General features: G+C 59.3%; 8 protein-coding genes and 2 non-coding genes across 10 annotated transcripts; 5 read left to right on the forward strand and 5 right to left on the reverse strand.

Annotated features, from left to right (window-relative positions):
• Positions 1-262: 262 nt before the first annotated feature.
• ASPACDRAFT_47485 (uncharacterized protein) lies at positions 263-1,427 on the forward strand (the record flags this gene model as incomplete). Its single annotated transcript, XM_020201967.1, has 3 exons — positions 263-492; positions 557-767; positions 900-1,427. The coding sequence occupies 3 exons, from the start codon at positions 263-265 to the stop codon at positions 1,425-1,427; spliced, it is 969 nt and encodes a 322-aa protein (XP_020051935.1).
• A 455-nt stretch (positions 1,428-1,882) lies between these two features.
• ASPACDRAFT_64092 (Rieske (2Fe-2S) protein) lies at positions 1,883-2,487 on the forward strand (the record flags this gene model as incomplete). Its single annotated transcript, XM_020203962.1, has 2 exons — positions 1,883-2,152; positions 2,230-2,487. The coding sequence occupies 2 exons, from the start codon at positions 1,883-1,885 to the stop codon at positions 2,485-2,487; spliced, it is 528 nt and encodes a 175-aa protein (XP_020051936.1).
• A 428-nt stretch (positions 2,488-2,915) lies between these two features.
• Positions 2,916-2,987, reverse strand: ASPACDRAFT_t295. The gene has a single exon. It is a non-coding gene; the product is annotated as a tRNA-Ala (tRNA).
• An 836-nt stretch (positions 2,988-3,823) lies between these two features.
• ASPACDRAFT_47487 (uncharacterized protein) lies at positions 3,824-6,074 on the forward strand (the record flags this gene model as incomplete). Its single annotated transcript, XM_020201968.1, has 4 exons — positions 3,824-3,870; positions 3,934-4,035; positions 4,088-4,148; positions 4,959-6,074. The coding sequence occupies 4 exons, from the start codon at positions 3,824-3,826 to the stop codon at positions 6,072-6,074; spliced, it is 1,326 nt and encodes a 441-aa protein (XP_020051937.1).
• A 96-nt stretch (positions 6,075-6,170) lies between these two features.
• ASPACDRAFT_t294 lies at positions 6,171-6,241 on the reverse strand. Its single transcript has one exon. It is a non-coding gene; the product is annotated as a tRNA-His (tRNA).
• Positions 6,242-6,760: 519 nt separating this feature from the next.
• Positions 6,761-7,875, reverse strand: ASPACDRAFT_64094 (glycosyltransferase family 25 protein; the record flags this gene model as incomplete). Its single annotated transcript, XM_020203963.1, has 2 exons — positions 6,761-7,648; positions 7,702-7,875. 2 exons carry the CDS (start codon positions 7,873-7,875, stop codon positions 6,761-6,763), a joined length of 1,062 nt encoding a protein of 353 aa, XP_020051938.1.
• A 482-nt stretch (positions 7,876-8,357) lies between these two features.
• On the forward strand, positions 8,358-9,876 carry ASPACDRAFT_126400 (uncharacterized protein). Its single transcript, XM_020196924.1, has 2 exons — positions 8,358-8,834; positions 8,894-9,876. The coding sequence occupies exons 1-2, from the start codon at positions 8,606-8,608 to the stop codon at positions 9,463-9,465; spliced, it is 801 nt and encodes a 266-aa protein (XP_020051939.1). The 5' UTR covers positions 8,358-8,605; the 3' UTR covers positions 9,466-9,876.
• Positions 9,877-10,192: 316 nt separating this feature from the next.
• ASPACDRAFT_35823 (putative MFS transporter) lies at positions 10,193-11,862 on the forward strand (the record flags this gene model as incomplete). Its single annotated transcript, XM_020200157.1, has 3 exons — positions 10,193-10,508; positions 10,557-10,863; positions 10,926-11,862. The coding sequence occupies 3 exons, from the start codon at positions 10,193-10,195 to the stop codon at positions 11,860-11,862; spliced, it is 1,560 nt and encodes a 519-aa protein (XP_020051940.1).
• A 55-nt stretch (positions 11,863-11,917) lies between these two features.
• ASPACDRAFT_1875712 (uncharacterized protein) lies at positions 11,918-13,230 on the reverse strand (the record flags this gene model as incomplete). The annotated part of the gene is made up of 2 exons (XM_020198064.1): positions 12,813-13,230; positions 11,918-12,746 (listed from the first exon to the last, which is right to left on the reverse strand). Exons 1-2 carry the CDS (start codon positions 13,127-13,129, stop codon positions 11,918-11,920), a joined length of 1,146 nt encoding a protein of 381 aa, XP_020051941.1. The 5' UTR covers positions 13,130-13,230.
• Positions 13,231-15,218: 1,988 nt separating this feature from the next.
• On the reverse strand, positions 15,219-19,970 carry ASPACDRAFT_394 (uncharacterized protein; the record flags this gene model as incomplete). The annotated part of the gene is made up of 5 exons (XM_020200583.1): positions 15,219-15,398; positions 15,525-15,734; positions 15,795-16,044; positions 16,141-16,877; positions 16,917-19,970. Coding segments are annotated over 5 exons (4,431 nt in total), but the record flags the coding sequence as incomplete, so codon positions are not given.

Here is a 19,970-nt window from a genome sequence, read left to right on the forward strand (position 1 = left end):
AGGTTTCTTTAATTTTCTAGGTGGTAAATGACGACACCACAAGCAAACAACGCGTCCCGCGCGCGTTGTGACAAACAAACACGCCTAGTTAACTTATCATGGGTGGAATTTAATCCATCGATGATCACGTTCAACACATTCAAATTCTATCCTTTTCCTTTTATTTTACCATTCACCCCCCCCATTCCCATTTCTCATCCCATCTTCATTCCTTCCACAGCTCATCTCATTTCATCTCATTTTCATCTCACCTCAACACACAATGGCATCCGAAACAGCTAACATCCCGCGCAACAAGCGCTGGGCCGCGGTCTCCGCCTCCGGTAATGCCGATGTCGCCTATCACCTCTTCATCAAGCAGAAGCCCAACCCCTACGAGTTTATCTGCATCTGCCGGGTCCCCAGGGCGGAAGAGGACGAAGACGACGAGGAGGACAGCGAGAACGAGAACGACGAGCCTACGACCGACTGCGACGCGGGGAAGAGCTGCATGTGTCGCAAGCCGGCGGCCGACCATCCCGACCACCGCTGGACCATCTCGCGCGCCGGCATGCAGCGCTTTGAATACCTACCAGGAGATGCTGAATCTGCGCAACCCGGATGCCTTTGACATGTACACCTTCAACGACCACGCCGGCTACGGCGCCATCGAAGTGGCCCAGAACATGCTGCTCGACTTCCACGAGGCCGCCGGCAACTGGAAGGAGCAGTGGGCCATCTGCGAGGCGCTCGCCCTGCTGTTCAACACCGACTCGCTCGACCCCATGGTTGGGTAGGACTCACTCTCTGCTGATACAAATGCTATGGGCGGTGCTTATCAGTTGCCAGAATTGACGACGGCGGCCTCTTCGGGGAGACCATAATCATCCTCGAGCTGATGTTCCTGAGCGTGCTGGTAGAACTCGAGCAACAGGGTCAGTTGGCCCACGTGCGCAACCTCGGCTGGGTCATGGGGATGGTCGCGCGGGAAGCCGACGCCATGCGCTCGGACGGGTTGGTTCATCGAGGCGCCAGAGGGGAAGAAGGAGAAAAAGAAGGCCTACGCCGGGGAGCACTTTGTGCCGTACCTGCTCGCCTACGGCGCCAAGCACAACATCATCATGTACGGGCCGTCGAACATCGCCGACATCATCGCTGAGGCCGAGGAGGAGGCCGAGGAGGAGGCCGAGGAGCAGAACGTGGAACTCCCCGCAGCCGCCCAGGATCCCTGGGGCTGGGCGGCGGGCTTCAAGGCGTACGAGCGCAAGAACAAGGCCACTGCCTATGGGGCGGGCCGCCGGGGCAAGGCGTCGATCGGTGGAGACTCCTTGGATATCACCACTTACTCGCCCGCCGAGCGCAAGGCGCAGAGCTTCAACAAGAAGGATCCCTTGACCAAGGATATGATCAAGGCGCTCAAGGACGGCATGTGTCTGAGCATCCGCTGAGCTGTGTGCCTGTCCTGTCTGTCGTCTCTTGACGTGTCATAGGGGCTATGGATGTTTGTGGTTTCCGGGTTGATTTTGGTAGCGTATGGTCTGGCGCTTGGACCTGCCTCAGCTTTGTTTTGTGATTTCCGTCTCCCGGCCGGACCTGTGCTATACTGTGTATGTGTATTGAACGAGAAAGTATTTGCGATTGCTACAGTGGAACTGGCGATGCCCGATATCGGATTGAGTCTCAATTGGATCCAACCCGAACACCACCACAGGAATGCGACAGCCCTCTTTCTTGTGCTGGGGAAATTTATGTGGGGTGCGGAGAAACACTTCAGGTGGATGACTAATCGCCCTTCGGAAATTCCCTCCCCCCTCCCCCCTCCCCCGGCAGGCGCGAAAAAGCGAGCGAGTCACATCGACTTCAATTGTCACTTTCCCAACTATACTCCCATCCCATACCAGCAATGAACCCCTTCCACCGACCATCACAGACAGCAGCCACCTGGCGCAAGGTCGGCCTCACATCCGACTTCCCGGACGTCGACTCCGAGGATGCCAAGTCGCGGATCAAAGCCAGCTGCAAGGCATTCCATGTCCCCACCACGGCCACCACGGCCACCACGGACGAGTGCCCGTCCGACACCCCCGTCGAGGCGGACCTGGACATGCCGGGCAACATCAACGAGCAGGTCCTCGTCTTTCGGTATAAGGGCAAATTCCACGCCATTGATCATGTAAGCCTTCTTTCTTTATTCTAGATCCTAAGAGTGTTGTGTAGACCAGCAAGCATTGATGCATATATACCCCCCAGCAATGCCCTCACGCCCTATATCCACTATCCTGGGGCAGCGTCTTTGATATCGAGGATTTCGGTGTCACTCTCAGCGCGGGCATCAACTGTCCCAAGCACGGGTGGTCGTTCGATCTGTTCTCAGGGCAGGCAGACCGTGGCAACTACAAGTTGAAGGTTTGGGAGGTGCAATTGCGGGATCCCCCGGCATCGGAGGAGGGGGCCGCGGGGCCTGCCGAGCAGGAGGTTTGGGTGAGGCGAAAGCAGCGGATTGGCTAGGCTGAGTAGCACGGATTGACGGTCCGAAGCTGATGCTACGTGCGGCCTGTCAAGCCACGTGCCTGTGGTGGATGGTGGTACTGAGGTTCATCGATGCATATCGCGCGGCTGTCGTGGGTGATGTCTTCACACTGAAATCCGTCCTTTTATGGCGAGCTTGGTTGTGATATGCGGTCAGCGTAACTACGGGGTCTTGAAAGTCCCTGGATTGTACATAGCTCTAGAGGTCACTTGGCAACAAAGATGTGTATTAGAATGGGGCTGGCCGTAGAGAGACGCCACCAAGTCGTTTCTGGAAGAAGGCGGCAAAAAACAGACACACCATGGAAGGGCGCAACCACGCCGGCCCCAGACCACAACACTATTGGCCCAGTCGCTAAACAGCAGCCGAGAAGGAAGCTAAAAAGGAAGCGTAGGGCCAAAAAGATTGGACTTGGGGGGAATCGAACCCCTGACCTCTCGCATGCGAAGCGAGCGCTCTACCACTGAGCTACAAGCCCAAGCTGATGTATGGTGGCAAATAGTCATGCGTCTTGTAAAGATTGGCCCATCTACTAGGCAGCACTATTTCTGCATGCAAGATGCAACCCCCCCCCCTTGTCCACACTCGAGGCAGCAAGTCCTTCTTGGCTGCATTGCCAATTGGCGCTTGAAGAGGGGCGGAAACATGTCTTCCTCCAGTCCAGCCTTAAGGGGCGAAGCGCCAGTCTTGGCGTTTCTGACGGTCTTCATCCACAATCTCGCTCCGCGGCCGCCGATTCCTCTTGCTCCCATGACCCTGGAGACCCTCACGACTGCTGGGGACTGCTTGGCAAACACCATAGAGCATTGGCACAAATCCACTTCATGCACCCAGATGGCTAATCTGTCCAGTCGTTGTCGCATACGCCGACTTTTTCCCAGCCGCCACGATCACAATGCAAGCGCCCAAAAAGCAATTCGAGACTCGGCGTGTGGTGTTACCTATCTATTCTGGGACTCCCAACGTGTAACCTCCCCACGCGCCAACGCTGCCATTGAGGATGACTGAACCTCCTCTTTCCGTCACATCGGCTCCCGACTATTGATTACTGTCGACGATTACCCTGTCCCTGGGCCCAATGGCAACCGGGAGGGTGGAACCACCCCCCAGCGACAACTGCAGGGCCAAGAGGAACCAGTTTGATTTCTCCTCTCGGCAGGGCTGACTTGGGCAAATGCCAATCCTTTCTGCCTAGGCTGTCCGGGCTCGTTTGAATTATAATAATAGGCGGGCTTACTGCCCTTTGCCCATCCCCCGGCTCAGTCCCAGCTTTTTTCCTGTTGTCGGTGCTCACATCCCCCCATAAAACCCACCATGTCATACTACGGTCAACAACAACCGCCACCTCCACCACAGGGATAGTACGTTAGCAGAGGAGTAGCCGAGTCTACTAGGCGAATCTGTTACTAATGAGATCTTTCTAGTTACCCACCTCCCGGTGGTCAATACCCACCTCCCCAGCAAATGCAGTATGCTCCCCCGCAAGAGCAGTCGCAGTCCAAGGACCGTGGGTGTCTCACCACCTGGTATGTGCTGACCTGGACCCGAGCTGACCTGACTTTGGCTAACGGCTCTCAGTCTTTTGACCATGTGCTGTTGTTTTCTCTGCGAGGAGGCTTGCGAGTGCTGCTTCGAGATCGTGGAATGCTTATGTTGTGGATGCTAGTCGCGGTGCTGTACTATACCTTTGTTTGAGATTGCTCCTGCTTCTGCTCGTTCCGTGTTCAGCCTGGTGGATGCATCAGCCACGTCTATACTTCTTGTTTGTTTGTAGTGGTAGCTTACTAGATGAATTAGTGTCTTTTCTCGCATCGTTACCCAATGCATCACTCACATAGTCAGGACTCGGATGATTTGTTGACTGTTGCGAATAGCCAAGGCATCTCATGATCGAGATCAGCTTGGTCCTCAGGCTTGATCTGAAATCTCCGGCTTTATACTCTTTCGCTTCCAAAAATGTAGCCCCCAGAGCCTGATCGGCATCAGAGGCATTTCTGCGGGCTGGGTTATTTGGGTCAAGAGAAGGGCACGTCGAGATCTTACTTCTTAACGAGTCGAAACAGCCATTCTTCACCCAGGCTTCCTCTGCTGGCTCGCGGCTTTCTTTCCGTTGCTCTGATTCTCGCCATAATCCTCTCACTTGAATCTTACATACAGTTTGGTTCCAGATACCTGCTCTCCCCTCTTACTCTTCTCTCCAGCAATATTGTTATCGCGATCCACCATCTCCTCTCACAAGCCTAAAGTCCTTCTCAGCGCACCAACACCTCCGTGTCCACCATCCGCCTTCTTCAACAATCGCAATTTTTGGTAATCTCGCATATCAAAATGGCAGGCAAGCGGCCCCCCTCGACAACCAGCTCTCTCCCCATCAGCCCGATCCGCCTCCTCCCCCACCAAGCCCACATAACCCATAACCCTAAATGAATTCCTCACCTGGCGCACCCAGCCCCTCCCCCCAGCAATCCCAGCCTTCGACGACCTCTCACCCCAACGCATCCGCGTCGGCCTCAGCCGCGACCTGCCCCCGCACCGACTCGACGCCCACTACCTGACCAACCAAGCCTACGAGCCCGTCTACCTAGCGCCCAACACCCACTCCAGCACCTACAGCCTCCTGCAGGCGGGCGGCGAGGCCCTGCCCGCAGACGACGTCCTCCTGCACCCGCCCTTCACCGACCCGCGGACCCGCCTCTTCGTCGCCCGCAACGCCCTGCGCGACTACCAAGCCAAACTCACCGCCGCGGCGGACGCCTACCACGCCCGGCTGCGGGACTGGCGCTCCCAGCGCCGACAGTGGGAGGCGGCGCTGCTGGTCGCGCTGGGGCGCCGCACGCCCGAGGAGATGGCCGCGCTGATCCGCAGCGAGGTGGTCAAGGATAAATACCGTCCGTGGTTCGTGGGGATGGTGGCCCCCACGGACGGCGGGTACGAGTTCACGAGCCCGGTTGCGCTGTGTGATGGGCCGGTCGTGGCGTCTGCGGTGCGCGCCCGGCTCGATCATGTCGCGCGCACGATCAGTGCGTTGACGGACCGGTTGCGCCTCCTTGCGGGGGGTGGGCGGTACTTTGTCGTCGATGAGTTCGGGGAGGAGTACGAGCTGTGTCCCGAGAATGCTGCGCTTGAGCGGGCGGCGTTCGCGGACTGGGCGGTTGAGCGGTCGATGCATTGGCTGTGGGCTGTGCGCGAGGGCATGGTTCCGGAGGTGGATGGGTTGGTCAGGGACTTGGGCGCTGAGAGGGATGAGGAGGATGATTGTGATTATGTACCGTGGCGTCCGCGGAGGGGTGGGTTATTTGTAGCGGGGGGTCAGGAGCAGCCGTGGGGTGAACCGGCGTATTGCTTTCAGGTAGAAGTCCAACGCGCGGGCCGACCGAGCAATGCTTTGTTCGACGAGGAGATACGGGACTTGCTTTACTGCGTGGAGGAGTGGTATTTTACGGCGTTGGATGAGAGGGAGCGGGCGATTGTGCAGGGGATGGAGTTGCGCTTCTGGCCAATGCCGGCGGGGCTTTATAGCAATGCGGGCGAGACGTTGGGGTTTGAGAATCCGTTTGGAGATTAATCTGGTGGGATTCTAGATCATGGGTTTGTTTACTCACGAATACATCGGCATTCAGTGAATTTTGCTAGCAAAACAAATACAAAGCAAAAAAGAAAGTGGCGCTGCCCGGAATCGAACCGGGGCTGGCACGGCCACAACGTGACGTCATACCACTAGACCACAGCACCTGTTGTTGTGGTAGTGGCCTCAATCTTAATGTATATCTGGCTAAACAATAAATCTTTTCACCTCGAACCAGCAGTCACAACCTCACGACAGAACCGTTCTCTATCAACTCATAGCGAGCCTTTTCCCTATCTCACTATCTCTAAATCCAGTCAGTGCTTCTTGGAGACTTGACTCGGTGTACAGGAAGTGTCCAATCCCCCAGAAAAAACTTCCCCGTTGGTTTTTGTCAATCAGTGGTCAAACCTCGGGGTCCACATATATATCTTTGTTCCCGTCAGGGCGTTTCTTCGGCACAATTTAGCACCCACATACGTTTCACCCCCAACAGCTTTAGGAAGAGGGTACTATACAACCAGTACTCACACACCTTATCATACATGACACAGCGCACTCGCCCAAATCATCGGAGGTCAACTCCGAGATGCGCCAGGTGCAGTATAAACCCCGCGGGTCCGACCTCTCTTTTCCCTACCCAAAACAGCCATGTATCCGATACATTCCATATCCAGTCTCGAAACCTACAGCCTCAAACACGTCTGCCGCCATAAAGCCCAACACCTGGCACTCTCCAGTATATTCTCCGTCGACCCCATCACCGCCTCAAAGTCCTCCCCCTCCTCTTCCCCCTTCCCCGGCCCATCCACCTCCCCATTCCCCACATCCACCAAGCTCTTAACCCCGAACCGCTCCGCCGGGAAATACTGATGCACCACCTCCGGCACGACAGACAGACACTCCAGCCTCCCCGCACGACAATGATGCATAACCGCAATATCAAACGCCTCATCCCCACCGCCCCCGACCAGCTCAAGCACCTTCTGCGCCCCGTCGCGGGACAGCGCGTACGCGAACGAGCACACCGGATTATACGACCGATACACCGCCCGCCGCCGGTCCGGCAACCGCGCGATATACTCCCTCGCCCAGCCGGAGTACTGCGCGTGCGGAATTGTGGCTGGGTCGTCGAAGACCACGGTCTCGATGCTGTCCTCCCAGAACTCGCCGCAGTGGCCGAGCCACAGGAGGTCCCAGGCCCGGCCGTAGGGGGCGTCGTTGTTGTTGTCCTCGGTGGGCGGGGTGTGGGTGAGGTTGCGGACCGCGGCGGCGATCCGCGGGGCTTGGCTACGCAGGGCCCGGTCCCAGTCGACGTCGTCTTCGAGGATTAGGGCGGTGTCCAGACGGGATTGGTGGATGTGTTTGATCAGGTCGAGGTGCGCGAGCCAGGCTTTGCTGGCGCCTTGGGTTGGGTGGGTGCCGTCGCCTAGGGCTTGGAATGCGGTGACTACGGCGGCGGAGATGGGGGGTTGGGGAGGGAGGGTGATTTCTAGTCCCGTGAGGTTGGCGGCGGCGAGGAGGCCTCGTGTTCGCCAGGAGGGGCCGGCGGAGAGGGCGAAGATCGCTTGGAACTGGTCTGAGGTTAACATTTACTGGTCCTGTGTATAGGAGAAGGACGGCTTACGCCTAATGTCGAGTTGGCTGCGTCACTGACTGGTGAAGCATCGGACGAGGGTGAAGCTGAGTGTTCTAGCTTTGTATAGGACGCGATCGGGGAATATCGGTACAAGGTGGCTATGATCAAGAGAATGCAGCCTGCTGCGGTGAGGCAGAGGCACTGTCGTGATGCCAAAAGCATATTGAACAGATGGTGAATATCGAATTAGCCTACATGTCTCTCAGGTAAGAGAGCCTCGAGGGTTGAGCCTTTATCAGGCAGCTGGTCGAGCCATGGGCGGCAACAGTCCATGCGGATCGAACGCACAGGCGCGATAACGACACTGACAGGCCTTACGTCCACCAAATTGTAGTCCATGGCCAAGATGGCGGCGCAGCTTATCTGCATGGTTAGGGTTGGTTGCAGCCAGTGACAGACGGCGCTTTAGCGCTAACCTCGTTAACCCCGGTCGAACCATCCCGTCATCACGCATCCCAAGGGTCACATTGTGTCGGCTTGCCCTGCCTGTGATGTCTCCAAAGAGAAAACATGATGGAGTCCCCTAGAGGTGCGAGTCAGACTTCTCCACCGTTTGTGCTAACGGCCCTCAGCCCAGCACACTATGCCTGTGATTCGTTCCAATGCAACTATCCCTGAGAAAGGGCTCAAAATAGCAACAGAGAAAACGATGTGTTGGTATGGCGACACTTCTTACCTTACTAGCGATAGTAATCATTGGTGAACCATCCCCTTGGGATCTCTGTAGCAATGATAAGCCCTTTTTTGGGGTCAAGCGAGTTCCCCGCTCTCACTGTATGACTCCTTTTGCATCCTTCTCTCTCACTCACTCTGTTCCCTGGGACGGGAGAAGCCACGCATCAGACACTCGCAACAACGTTCCGAGTAAATCACCACCCTATAGCATAGCAAAATGGTCAAATGCGTCTTCTACCTATGCCTATACACTTTCCTTATCAATCATGCGAGAGCAGAGGCAGGGATCTTCTACAATCCTCCGACCGGCGGCCCCATCCACGATTACTCGGAGGACCCCGTCTACACCCTCGAACAGACCGTCCAGCTCCGATGGGCGACCAGCCTCCAATACCTCTCCCTGATGCTCTGGCAGAATGACAATTCCGACTACGAGTGGCTTCAAAGTACGCAACCTGACAGCCATGAGTCCCGTAGTCATTATGCTAACCACTATCAACGGCAGCCAATCTCAGCGGGGTCACCAGCTACGACTGGGTGGTCAGCACGCAAAGAAACCTGAGCGACGGCGTAGTCTTCTTCTTTCAGATCCGCGATGCGACCGACCTGGAAGACTGGGACGGGGTGTTCGCCAGCCACTACTTCAATATCTCTGCGGGTACGACTACCACGACAGCAGTCGGAACCTCAACGACAACGGCAGTATCTACGTCTGCCACATCCGTCCCCTCTGTGGCGTTGACTGCATCAGCGGCTGTCACCGCCGCATCGGCCTCGGCAGAGACCACAACCCCGGCCGCGATGACTTCGGGGTCGGGTACCGGAGCAAAGATCGGAGTGGGAGTGGGAGTGGGTCTGGGCTGTGCGCTGTTACTGGCGATCGGACTGGCCTGGTACCTGCTCTGGCGACGTAGGAAGGTAGCTAGCCGAGAGGCAATGATCCCGATGGATACGAGGAGCGAGTTTGGGCCATCGCATGAGTTACCGGCTTTCTCGAAGAATCCCAAATACTCGCGTGCATCAGTACCCGCGGAGATGGAGGGTCCTGGAGAGGTCCGGTATGAGTTGCCATCATAAGAACCTGACCGCCTCATCTTGTTCTAGAGCCTGTCATGGGACCATACCGATGATGATCGGTTTATGATAATATCTACTGGTGCATTAGCCCGCCGTACCGAGAGACAAGCTTATCTGTCTTTCTGTGATCGCTTCTTTTGTGAGAAGTAAGAGAATGAGGAGAGTATCTGATGCAAGGCCGCTTGGACCCTCCGTCAGTCGTGGACGTGGGGGTTGGTGTTTCGCCACAAGCCACAAGCTTGATGCAACCGCGCTCGCATCCAGTGAGGGACAAGCAGATCCTTGCATGAGATGCACCGTCGTCATCATCATCATCTGACCTGACCAGACAAACAGACCAACAAGCTAGGAACCTTGAATTTCCTGGCTATCAGGCATATAAAGGCTAAACCCAGAGGCCCCCGTGCAACGGTGGGGGGGGGGGGGCGAGAACCAGAGGCAGATGGAAATCGAATGACGGGGGATCGACAGCGGGGAAGTCGGCCCATTTTGCCTCGGTCCTTGCCTGGGCCTTGCTTGGCCTTGACTTTTTGCCGTGTCCGACTCGACCTCTGCTACAAACCGGCAAGGGCTCCTATCGTACCACCAGCTCATCAGGTCCGTGGGGGTGGCACTTTGCTGAATGGACTAGTAATCTTCCCGCATTTGTCGGTGTTATATGGGGTAGATCTTTCCCCTCCCCACCCTTCCCCAGATTTCTCTCTCATCCATACTTCCATCCGACATCATGGACAATGACATTAAGCCTGCTGCTCTTCACATCGAGGGCTCTGACCCTGCATCTCCCGACTTTGACCCCGTTCCTCGCCCGCGCATCCCCCTGACCGAAGAGGATGGCCAGAGAATCAAACGCAAAACCGACTGGGCCATCCTGACCATCCTGGTCTGGGTGTATTTCCTGCAGATTCTGGATAAGACCGTCCTGGGGTTTGGGGCCACCTACGGTATGACCGAGGACACGCACCTCACGGGCAACCAGTACTCGCTGATCGGGTCGATCGCTCCCATCGCCCAGCTGGCCTGGCAGCCGTGTTCTTCTTGGCGTGAGTACAACGAATAAAAACTGGGGGGTGATAACTGACCCCTGATAGTCATCGTCAAGGTCCGACCCCGGATCCTCATGCCCAGTCTGTGTCTCGGCTGGGGCATCGCTCAGACCTGCATGGCCGCGTGCCACAACTTCAGCCAGCTCCTCGCGGCGCGATTCTTCCTCGGACTGTTTGAGGCTGGCTGTCTGCCACTGTTCTCCATCCTTGTGGCTCGATGGTATCGTCGCGCCGAGCAGCCGATCCGCGTGGCGGCATTCTACTCCACCAACGGCTGGGCGACCGTCATCGCCGCTGCGCTGTCCTATGGATTGAGTCAGATCAAGTCCGATGTCTTGAAGGGGTGGCAGATGTGAGATCCCCTCCTGCATCCATTGCATCCAACTAGCAATGCTAATCAAGAAATGCGGGCAGAATCTTCCTCTTCGTCGGCCTCCTTACCATCGTCACCAGCCCGATCATCTACTGGCGCCTCGACGACGACATTGAGACGGCCCGCTTCCTCACCGAGAGCGAGAAGGAACAAGCCGTGGAGCGGCTGCGCGCCAACCAGACGGGCACGGGCACCCGGGAGTACAAGATGAGCCACCTGGTCGAAGCGGTGCTGGAGCCCAAGACCTACCTCTGGATCGGGCTGGCGCTGCTCCTGAACATCGGGGCCTCGGTGACCAACGTCTTCGGCCCGCTGATCCTGAAGGGGCTAGGCTTCGGCACGGACCATGTGACGCTGCTGAACATGCCCTTCGGCGCGGTGCAGGTGATCATCATCCTGCTGGCGAGCTACCTGGCCCAGAAGGCGAGCATGAAGGGGGTCATCCTGGCGGCGCTGGTGCTGCCCGTGGTCGCCGGTCTGGCGATGCTGTATGCGCTGCCCCGGGATAGCAGTGCCAACGGGGCGCTCATGGCGGGTTTCTACCTGCTGGCGTTCTTGTTCGGGGGCAATCCCTTGATCGTGGCGTGGATTGTCTCCAACACCGGTGGCACGACGAAGCAGAGTGTCTGCATGAGTTTGTTCAATGCTGCGACCTCCTCGGGCAACATCATCGGGCCCTTGCTGTTTGATGCCAAGGATGCTCCGACGTATCGGCCGGGGCTGAAGGCGTGTCTGGGGATCTTTGTGGCGTTGGTGGGAGTCACGCTGATGCAGTGGGCCAACCTGGTGGTGCTGAACCGCATGCAGGAGAAACGGCGCGTGAAGAATGGCAAGCCGGCCAAACTGCAGGATCTGTCGATGCGGAGCGGCGCACAGAATGAGGACGATAACGCGCCTATGTCGACAGAGGAGACCGGCCAGCAGGGGCTGATGGATTTGACGGACCGCGAGAATGACGAATTCATTTATGTATACTAGCATGATTACCTATATGAGACACACTGTGCCTTACCAGCAACCAAGATACCGTCCCCTAAACTTGAGCATACCCCACAGGCCTCTCAAACTTGACAAAATCAACCACCCCCGCATTAGCGAGTGACATGCCCTCCCTCCCCGTAACCCCGGGTTCCTCACCCAGCATATTCTGCGGAAACCCCAACTCCAACGGCTTGACGCTCTCCAAGAACCGGATCTGCTCATCAGACAACCTCACCTCCAACGCCTGGATGTTATCCCTGAGATGCTCGACCTTCCTCCCGCCGACCACGGGAAACACATTCGGATGTTTAGCCAGCACATACGCCAACGCGACGGCGGTCACCGACTCGATCCCCAACTCGGCCGCCACCTTCGCCAGCGCCTCACTCATTCGCACCTCATCCTCGCTCTGCTCCCCGCTCCCCATCATCCTGCGCAGCCCTTCCCCATTCTCCCTTCGCGCGGCCATGGCCTGGGGGGACTGGAACTTGCCCCCGCCGAGCACATCCCACGGCGCGACGGCCATCCCGAACCGCCGCGCCATGGGGATCACCTCCCTCTCCAAGTCGCGGTGCAGCACGTTCCACCGCCCCTGGTAGATGCTGAACTGCGTCTTGCCCTGCAGGCGCGCGTACGTGTTGGCCGCGCTGACCACCCAGGCCGGCGCGTTGCAGATCCCCAGGTACAGCACCTTGCCCTGCTGGACCAGCATGTGCAGGCTGTCCATCACCTCCTCGATGGAGGTGGTGCTGTCCCACCAGTGCACGTACAGGATATCCAGGTAGCTGGTCTGCAGCTTGGCCAGCGAGTCGTGCACGCTCAGGTGCAGGCTGCGCCGGTGGTTGCCGGCGAAGTTGATCTTCGGGTAGGAGGGGTGGTAGCTGCTCTCCCTGGTGTTTTCTTGGTTGGGGGAGGAGGGGGTAGGCGCAGGGTTGGGCGGCTTGTACAGCCCCGTGTACTTGGTCGCCACCACCAGGTGGTCGCGTACCCCGCGCAGGGCCATCCACTCTCCGATCCACCGCTCCGACTCCTCGTTCTGGTAGTTGTTAGCCGTGTCGATGAAGTTGCCCCCGGCCGCGAGGTAGGCGTCTAGCAGCGCGAAGCTGGCTTCTTTGGTCATTGAGCCCAGACCCCCGGACCAGGCGGTGCCGATGGACATCGCGCCGAGTTGGAAAGGGGAGACTCGGATGCCGGCGGTCGACGAGAGCGTGCGGTACCGGCCTAGGGCGGTGGGCGGTGGAGGCGCGGGGGCGAACATGTCCATTTTGCTTTTGTCGGAGATTGTTTGTGATGATAGAATTGCGGTGTGTTGTGTGAGGCTGTTGGTTGGGTTTATAGTTGTGTGGTTGTGGTCGTGGGTGTGGTTGGGGGGGGGATGTGGTGAGAAGGAAGGGGAAGTTAGGGCTGAGTGGAGGAGTGAGAGAGGAAAAAGAACAAGAGACAGGCTGGGGACATGCGCCTTCTTATACCCTCCCTCCTCCTGCTTAGCCCTGATCGGCAATATTCGACGCTACCCATCGATGGATCGGCTGGTTGATGCGAGATTGGTTGAGCTAACATCCTACACGGAGGTTCAGCTGCTCCACCTGATGTTCAAGTCTAGTCTGAGTATGTAGTGGAATCACTGACTATTGACGGAAAACGAAGGATGAACGAGCAAAATCACATTAAGTGCTATCCTAATCAGATCCCAAGTACCCAATACTCCAAACATCACGCTATCATACAAAACACTAAACACTACAATCCCTTCCAGTCCATCCTATAGGACTGTCATCCTAAGCTAGTCCATTAACCATCCCCTTGACATTCTCCCACACATTCCCCGACCGCTGGAACACCTTCTCCGCCATATACCGCATCTTCTTGCCCGTGGGGCTAGCAATAAACCCCGCGTCCACCAAGAACTGCACGTTCCGGCGAACGGTAGCCTTGACATGCTGGCGCTGCGAGGGAGTCACCACACTGGCATCGGGCAGGACATCCCCGCCGCCGAGCCGGCCGTCAATCGCCTCGAACACCTGCATCACCGGCCACAGCGGATGACCCGTGGCGTCGCGCTGGATCGCCTGCTGCAGGGTCTCGAGGTAGGTGGCATGGTCGACGGCGCGGAGCGGGTACTGGAGCTCGTGGTGGAAGATATCCCAGAACTCGCGCTCGGTGATGCCGTCGGTCATGAAGGTGACGGTGCGCATGGCGTCGGCGGGGCAGAAGGCCTGGTGGATGGTCTCCTCGGCGACGCGGGTGCTGCTGGTCACGAACATCCAGGACGACTCGCCGACGTCGCGGCTGTAGCAGCGCGCGTCCACCACCGCCGACGCCAGCCGCCACACGAAGTCGTCCGTGTTGGCCACGCCCTCCTCCGGCGTGCCCAGGATCAGCCCCGGCTTGACGATCGCGAACTGGCTCGCGTACCGCGCCGCGAACTGCTTCACCAGCAGCTCCGACAGGTACTTGGTCTGCGCGTACCCGTTCGCGTGCGCCACCTCCGCCGCGATCTCCCGGTCGTCCTCGTCCGGGTGCCACCGGTGGCCGCCGGAGACGTAGACCAGCCGCGGCCGCGCCGGCGAGCTGACTGCCGCCTTGATCAGCTCCGCCGTCGAGTCCACGTTGGCCGCGCGCAGCACCTCCGTCCCCGCGTTCCAGTTCACCGCCGCCCCCGCGTGGACGATCGCGTGCACCAGCCCGCCCTCGTTGGGGCTCTCGCCGGTGAGTGAGGCCCATTGCTTGGGCTTTAGACCCAGACGCGGCTGCGCCAGGTTGCCCGCCCACACGTCCAGCTTGGTCAGGTAGTAGTCCGACCACCACTGCGCGCGCACGGCGGCGTCCTTGACGCGGATGAACGCCTCGGAGGGCGTCGCGGCGCGCACGTGCGCGATGACTCGTCCGACATCCGGGCGATCGCACAGCTGGCGCAGGATCTGCGTGCCCAGGAAGCCCGTGACGCCGGTCACGAAGACGGTCTTCTTGACGGGGCTGCGCGTGATGATCGACTTCATGAGCGCGGTGGCTTCCTTCATGGCATCAAAAGTGGAGGCCGGGGATGCGGAGGCCGGGGCGGTGCCGGTGAGCTCGGCGTCGAGGAGGGCGGCCAGCGAGCGCACGGTCATCTGCCCGTCCAGGATGCGCGAGACGTCGACCTTGACGCCGTAGGTCTGCTTGATGAAGCTGGCCAGGCTGATGACCTGCACCGAGTCGATGCCCATCGAGGCGATGTTGAAGTCGTGGCCCTGGAGGGGGATGCTGCTGCTGTCGTCGCGGCTGACCAGGCTGGCGATCTTGTTGCTGATCGCCAGCGCCTTGCCCTCGTCCGGCCGCAGCATTGACACGGTGGGCTCGTTGCGTTTCAGCCCCATCGTCGGCGCGAAGTCCTCCGGCAGCTGTGCCAGCCACGTGTCCACAGCTTTGCGGTCGATCTTCGTCGACGACGAGCTGGGGATCTTCTCAACCACGATCCAGATCACGGGCACCATGTGCGCGGGGAGCGTCTCGCTCATGGACCGAGAGAGCGCAGGCACGTCGAAGCCGGTTTTCTCGAGCGTGGGACCAGCCACCGGGGCGAGCTTGTCGCCGTCGCTGGTGGCGGTCAGCTCGAGCGTGGCGATGAGCTTGTTGGCGTAGATCCCCTTCTTGGGGTACGAGACGATCGCCTGCGAGACCGCGGCCGGCAGGCAGAGGTGGTACTCGATCTCGCCGAGCTCGACGCGCTGCCCGCGGATCTTGACCTGCGTGTCCTTGCGGCCGATGAACTGCAGCGACCCGTCGGCGCCGTACTTGACGAGATCGCCCGTCTTGTACAGCCGGTCGCAGCGCGACCAGGGCAGCCAGGCGGGCCGCGGGATGAACGCTGCGGCGGTCTTCTCCGCGTTCTTGAGGTAGTGGCGCGCCAGCGTGTGACCCTCGACCAGCAGCTCGCCGATGCAGCCCACGGGGGCCAGCTTGTTGTGGTCGTCGCGGTCGGTCACCCAGCAGGCGCCGCCGACGGCGGTGCCGATGTCGTTGGGCGCGGTGCCGGGCATGACGCGGCGGTTGGACGAGCTGCAGACGCAGCACTCGCTGGGGCCATAGCCGTTGACGAGGCGAACATAAGGGGTCCAGGTGGCCACGTGGGTGGCGGTCATGGCCTCGCCGGCCAGACACAGGGTCTCCAGGGTGGGCACGGTGGTCGGGTCGATGGTGCTGACGAAGGAGGGGGTCAGCACCGCCCAGTCGACGTTCATGCGAGTCATGGCCTCGGCGATGTTGCCGCGGCGCTCGGCCTCCGAGGGCACGCACACGCAGCCGCCCTGCACCAGCGTCGACAGGATCTCCAGCACGCTCGCATCGAACGTGTAGGACGCAAACTGCAGCACGCGCCGCCCCATCTGCAACCCTTCCTTGTGGGCGAGCGCCCCCGTACAGAAGGCGCGGTGCTCCACCACCGACCCCTTGGGCGTGCCCGTGCTGCCCGAGGTGAAGATCACGTATGCGGCGTTGGACGGCGCCACGGGGGTCTGCGACATCTGCGGCATCGACGCCTGCGCCATCCCCGGCCCGACGGCGATCGCCTTCTCGACGAGCCCCGGGCACCGGCCCAGCTGCTCCTCCGAGCACAGCATTACATGCGCGTTGACCTCCTGGACGACTAGCTGCATGCGGCTGGACGGCTGCGACGCGTCCATGGGCACGAACGCGCCGCCCGCTTTCATGGTCGCCAGCATGGCGACGATCGTCCACATCGACTTCTCGAAGCACAGCGGCACGAACACCTCGGGCCCGACGCCGGCGTTCATGAGGTGGGCGGCGAGTTTCGAGGAGATGTTGTCGAGCTCAGCGTAGGTGAGGTTGCCATCCCATGCGCACACGGCCGGGGCGGTCGGATTCACCATGGTGTTCTTGGCGATGAGGTTGTGGACGCAGTCCTCGGTGGCTTCGGGGATCGTGCGGTTCCAGTGTAGGAGATCGCTCATGTCGCGGGGGCTGATCAGCTCGAGGTCGGCAAGCGTGCGGCCGGCAGGCTCCTGCGCCAGCTGCTGCAAGACATGCTCGAGTTGCTGCACGATGCGCTCGACCTGGCCGCGGGGCAGGACCGCGTTGTCGAAGTGGACGTGCACCAGAACTCCCCCGTCGGCGGAGAGGCTGCACTCCAGCGTGAGGGCTACGGTGCTGAAGCTCGCGCGCGGGGCCGAGAAAGGCTGGATCAGGCTGGCCTCGGGCACCGAGCTGGCGGGCTGGATCACAAGCAGAGTCTGGAAGCTGCACGCCGAGGGAGCATTGTCGCAGACGCGGGCAATGTTTTGCAGGCCGTAGTTTTGGTAAGGGGTCATTTCCACCGAGTGAGCATGGATGGCCTTGAGGTAGTCATTGACGGATTGTTGGGGCTCCAGGTGCGCCTTGATGGGCACCGTGGCGATGACCGGTCCGACCACGTCTTCAACACCACGCACAGATGCATTGCGTCCGCTGACGGTGCAGCCGAAGACCGTGTCGGGGGAGTCACAGTAGCGGGCCTGGAGCAGGGTCCAGGCCGCACGGATCAGAGTTGCGGTCGTGAAGTCAGAGGGACCATTGCGGTGGATCGTGAGGTTGTGAATGAGCGACTCGTTGGCGAGAGGCTGATACATAGCCGAGGGGAGGGTGGGAAACGCGATCAAGTCGCCTTCAGCGAGATCGTTACGCCAGTACGTCTCCGTCGCCTCGTCGTTGTTCTTATCTACCACGTGCTGGACGAAATCCCGGAACTGCGGACGCGCGGGGGGCACACTGCCCTGTAGAGCGTCCAGGAGGTCATTGAACAGCATCTCCAGGGAGAGCCCGTCGTAGATGGCGTGGTGGATGGTCAAGACGAAATAGATCTTATCTGTGGCAGACTCGACGATGGCGTGTCGGGTGAGAGCATCGCCCATATGCATGGGGATCGCCTCGTCAGCCTGGAGATACTGCTCCAAGTCGCTACCGTAGCCCCATTGGATGCGGTCACGACAGACCATCTGCACGGTGCCGTAGCGGTCCGTCTCCACCATCCTCGTACGCAGCACGTCATTGTTCGCGACGACAATCTCCCACAGCTCCTTGAAGCGATCGACGCTCAGGTTCGCCGGCAACTCAAGCGTGTGGCGGGCGATATAGGATCCGGAGATCTTGGCCGAGAGAGCCATCAAACCAGTCTGCAGCGGTGTGCAAGGATACGCATCTTGGATCAGCTCTGCATCCTTGAATCCACTGGCAACCTGAATCTCCGAGCGGATGCTCTCCTCGTCCTGGCCGAGAAGCTCGAAGGGACGTGCAGGGGGAAGCTCAGTCGAGGGGCGACCCGGCACCATCACCTTGGCCATGTCGCGCAGCACGAGATTATCCATGATGTCGCTGACCTGGAGCTGGTAACCCTCGGCTCGACATCGCCGCACCAGGTTCATCGCCTCGATGGAGTCACCGCCCAGATGGAAGAAGTTGTCCTCCACGCCGATCTCCTCGGGCGGACAATGCAGGATTTCGGACCATAGTTGCTGGAGCTGCTTCTCATCTGCGGTGGAAGGCATGGTGCGTGTGGACTTTGCCGCGCCTCCAGCGAGGGCCGCCAGCTCCGACAAGGACAGACCGGTGCCAAACGTAGTAATCATGCGTCGGTCCGTCTTACCTGAGGCTGTCAGGGGCATGTACGTGAGCGGGATAAACGCAGAAGGGATCATGTACGGCGGAAGTCTCTGCACAAGCTCGCTGTTTATCTGCGAGGCGATGCTCGAAATTTCGGCATGGTCCGCAGGCGTAGCATGGAATGGGTGCTGGAACTCAGGACCGAAGCCACTCTGGCTGGAGATGAAGGCGACCAGCATGGCCTTGCCCTGTGGGTGCACCATCGACACCGCAGTCTTGACCTGGTTATTGATGGCGCGCATGTGCGCCTCGATCTCGGTCAGCTCGACTCTCTGGCCACGGATCTTGACCTGCAAGTCCTTCCGGCCGATCAGATGGATCCTGCCGTCGTCGCCATAGCGAGCAAGATCGCCTGTCTTGTAGAACTGACGGGTGATACCCGGTTGCTGTGCCCACTTGGGATCTTTGATGTAGACCGCTTGGGTGCGCTCGGGGTCGGCTAGGTAGCCACGCGCCAGGGTGGGACCCTCCATAATCAACTCTCCAGCTGCTCCAATGGGGACCAGCCGATCGTGGTCGTTCGCATCGACGATCCACGAGAGGGCGCCGACGGCTCGGCCGATGCAGCTGCGCGGGGTGTCCGTGACCATGGGTCCGATCATACACACAGAGCACTCGCTGGCACCGTAGATGTTGATCAAGCGAGCGACGGCAGCCCATCGGTCAATAATGTCCTGGGCAACTGCCTCACCAGCCAGGATGAGTGTCTTCAAGGTAGGAGCATCCTCTGTCTCGAGAGACCGGGCGAAACTAGGGGTGAAGATCGCCCAATTTGCATCCATGGAGCGGAGGGCAGGACGGATATCGGTATGACGGTCGTGATCAGAAGGGATGCATAGACATCCACCGAAGATGAGGGTGGTGAAGATCTCAAAAGTGCTGATGATGAAGGTATAGGCACCAAACTGCAAGGCACGTGTATCCTTGTTGATGTTCATGGCAGGACCATGGTGGAGGGCGCTCGAAGCCACAGACGCATGCTCATGAACAACACCTTTGGGTTTGCCGGTACTTCCAGACGTGAACATGACAAAGGAGATGTCGTGTGGCCGCGATCGTGACTCGAACTCGACATCCGACCTCGTCTCAATCCTCTCGATCAGAGCGGCGTCTACTGTAATCACCTGCGGGGCGATTCCGGCCAAGAGCGCCTGGTTGGCCTCGGAGGTGATGACCGTCGTGGCCTCTACGCTTTGGACAATCGTCTCAATACGCTGGCGGGGATGTCGTGGATCTAGAGGGACCCAGGCGGCACCGACCTTCCACAAGGCGATCATAGTGATGATGGTCCAGCGGGACTTTTCAAAACAGACTGGAACCAGCTGGCCCCGACGCACACCGACTGACTCCAGATAGTTGGCTACACGGCATGCGGTCTGGTTGAACTGGGCGTACGTCATCTGGCCATCCCACGAGAAGATGGCTGGGGCATTGGGGGTGCGCTGTGCGGCCTCTTCAATCAGCCGGTCAAC

Source organism: Aspergillus aculeatus (genome assembly GCF_001890905.1).
Source record: "Aspergillus aculeatus ATCC 16872 unplaced genomic scaffold ASPACscaffold_19, whole genome shotgun sequence".
NCBI classification, from domain to species: Eukaryota; Fungi; Ascomycota; class Eurotiomycetes; order Eurotiales; family Aspergillaceae; genus Aspergillus; species Aspergillus aculeatus.

Bases quoted from the DNA above. Each gene is read 5' to 3' on its own strand.
- ASPACDRAFT_126400 (XM_020196924.1), top strand. From the start codon at position 8,606: ATGGTCAAATGCGTCTTCTACCTATGCCTATACACTTTCCTTATCAAT. The intron at 8,835-8,893 runs GTACGCAACCTG...TATCAACGGCAG, and splicing joins CGACTACGAGTGGCTTCAAA to CCAATCTCAGCGGGGTCACC.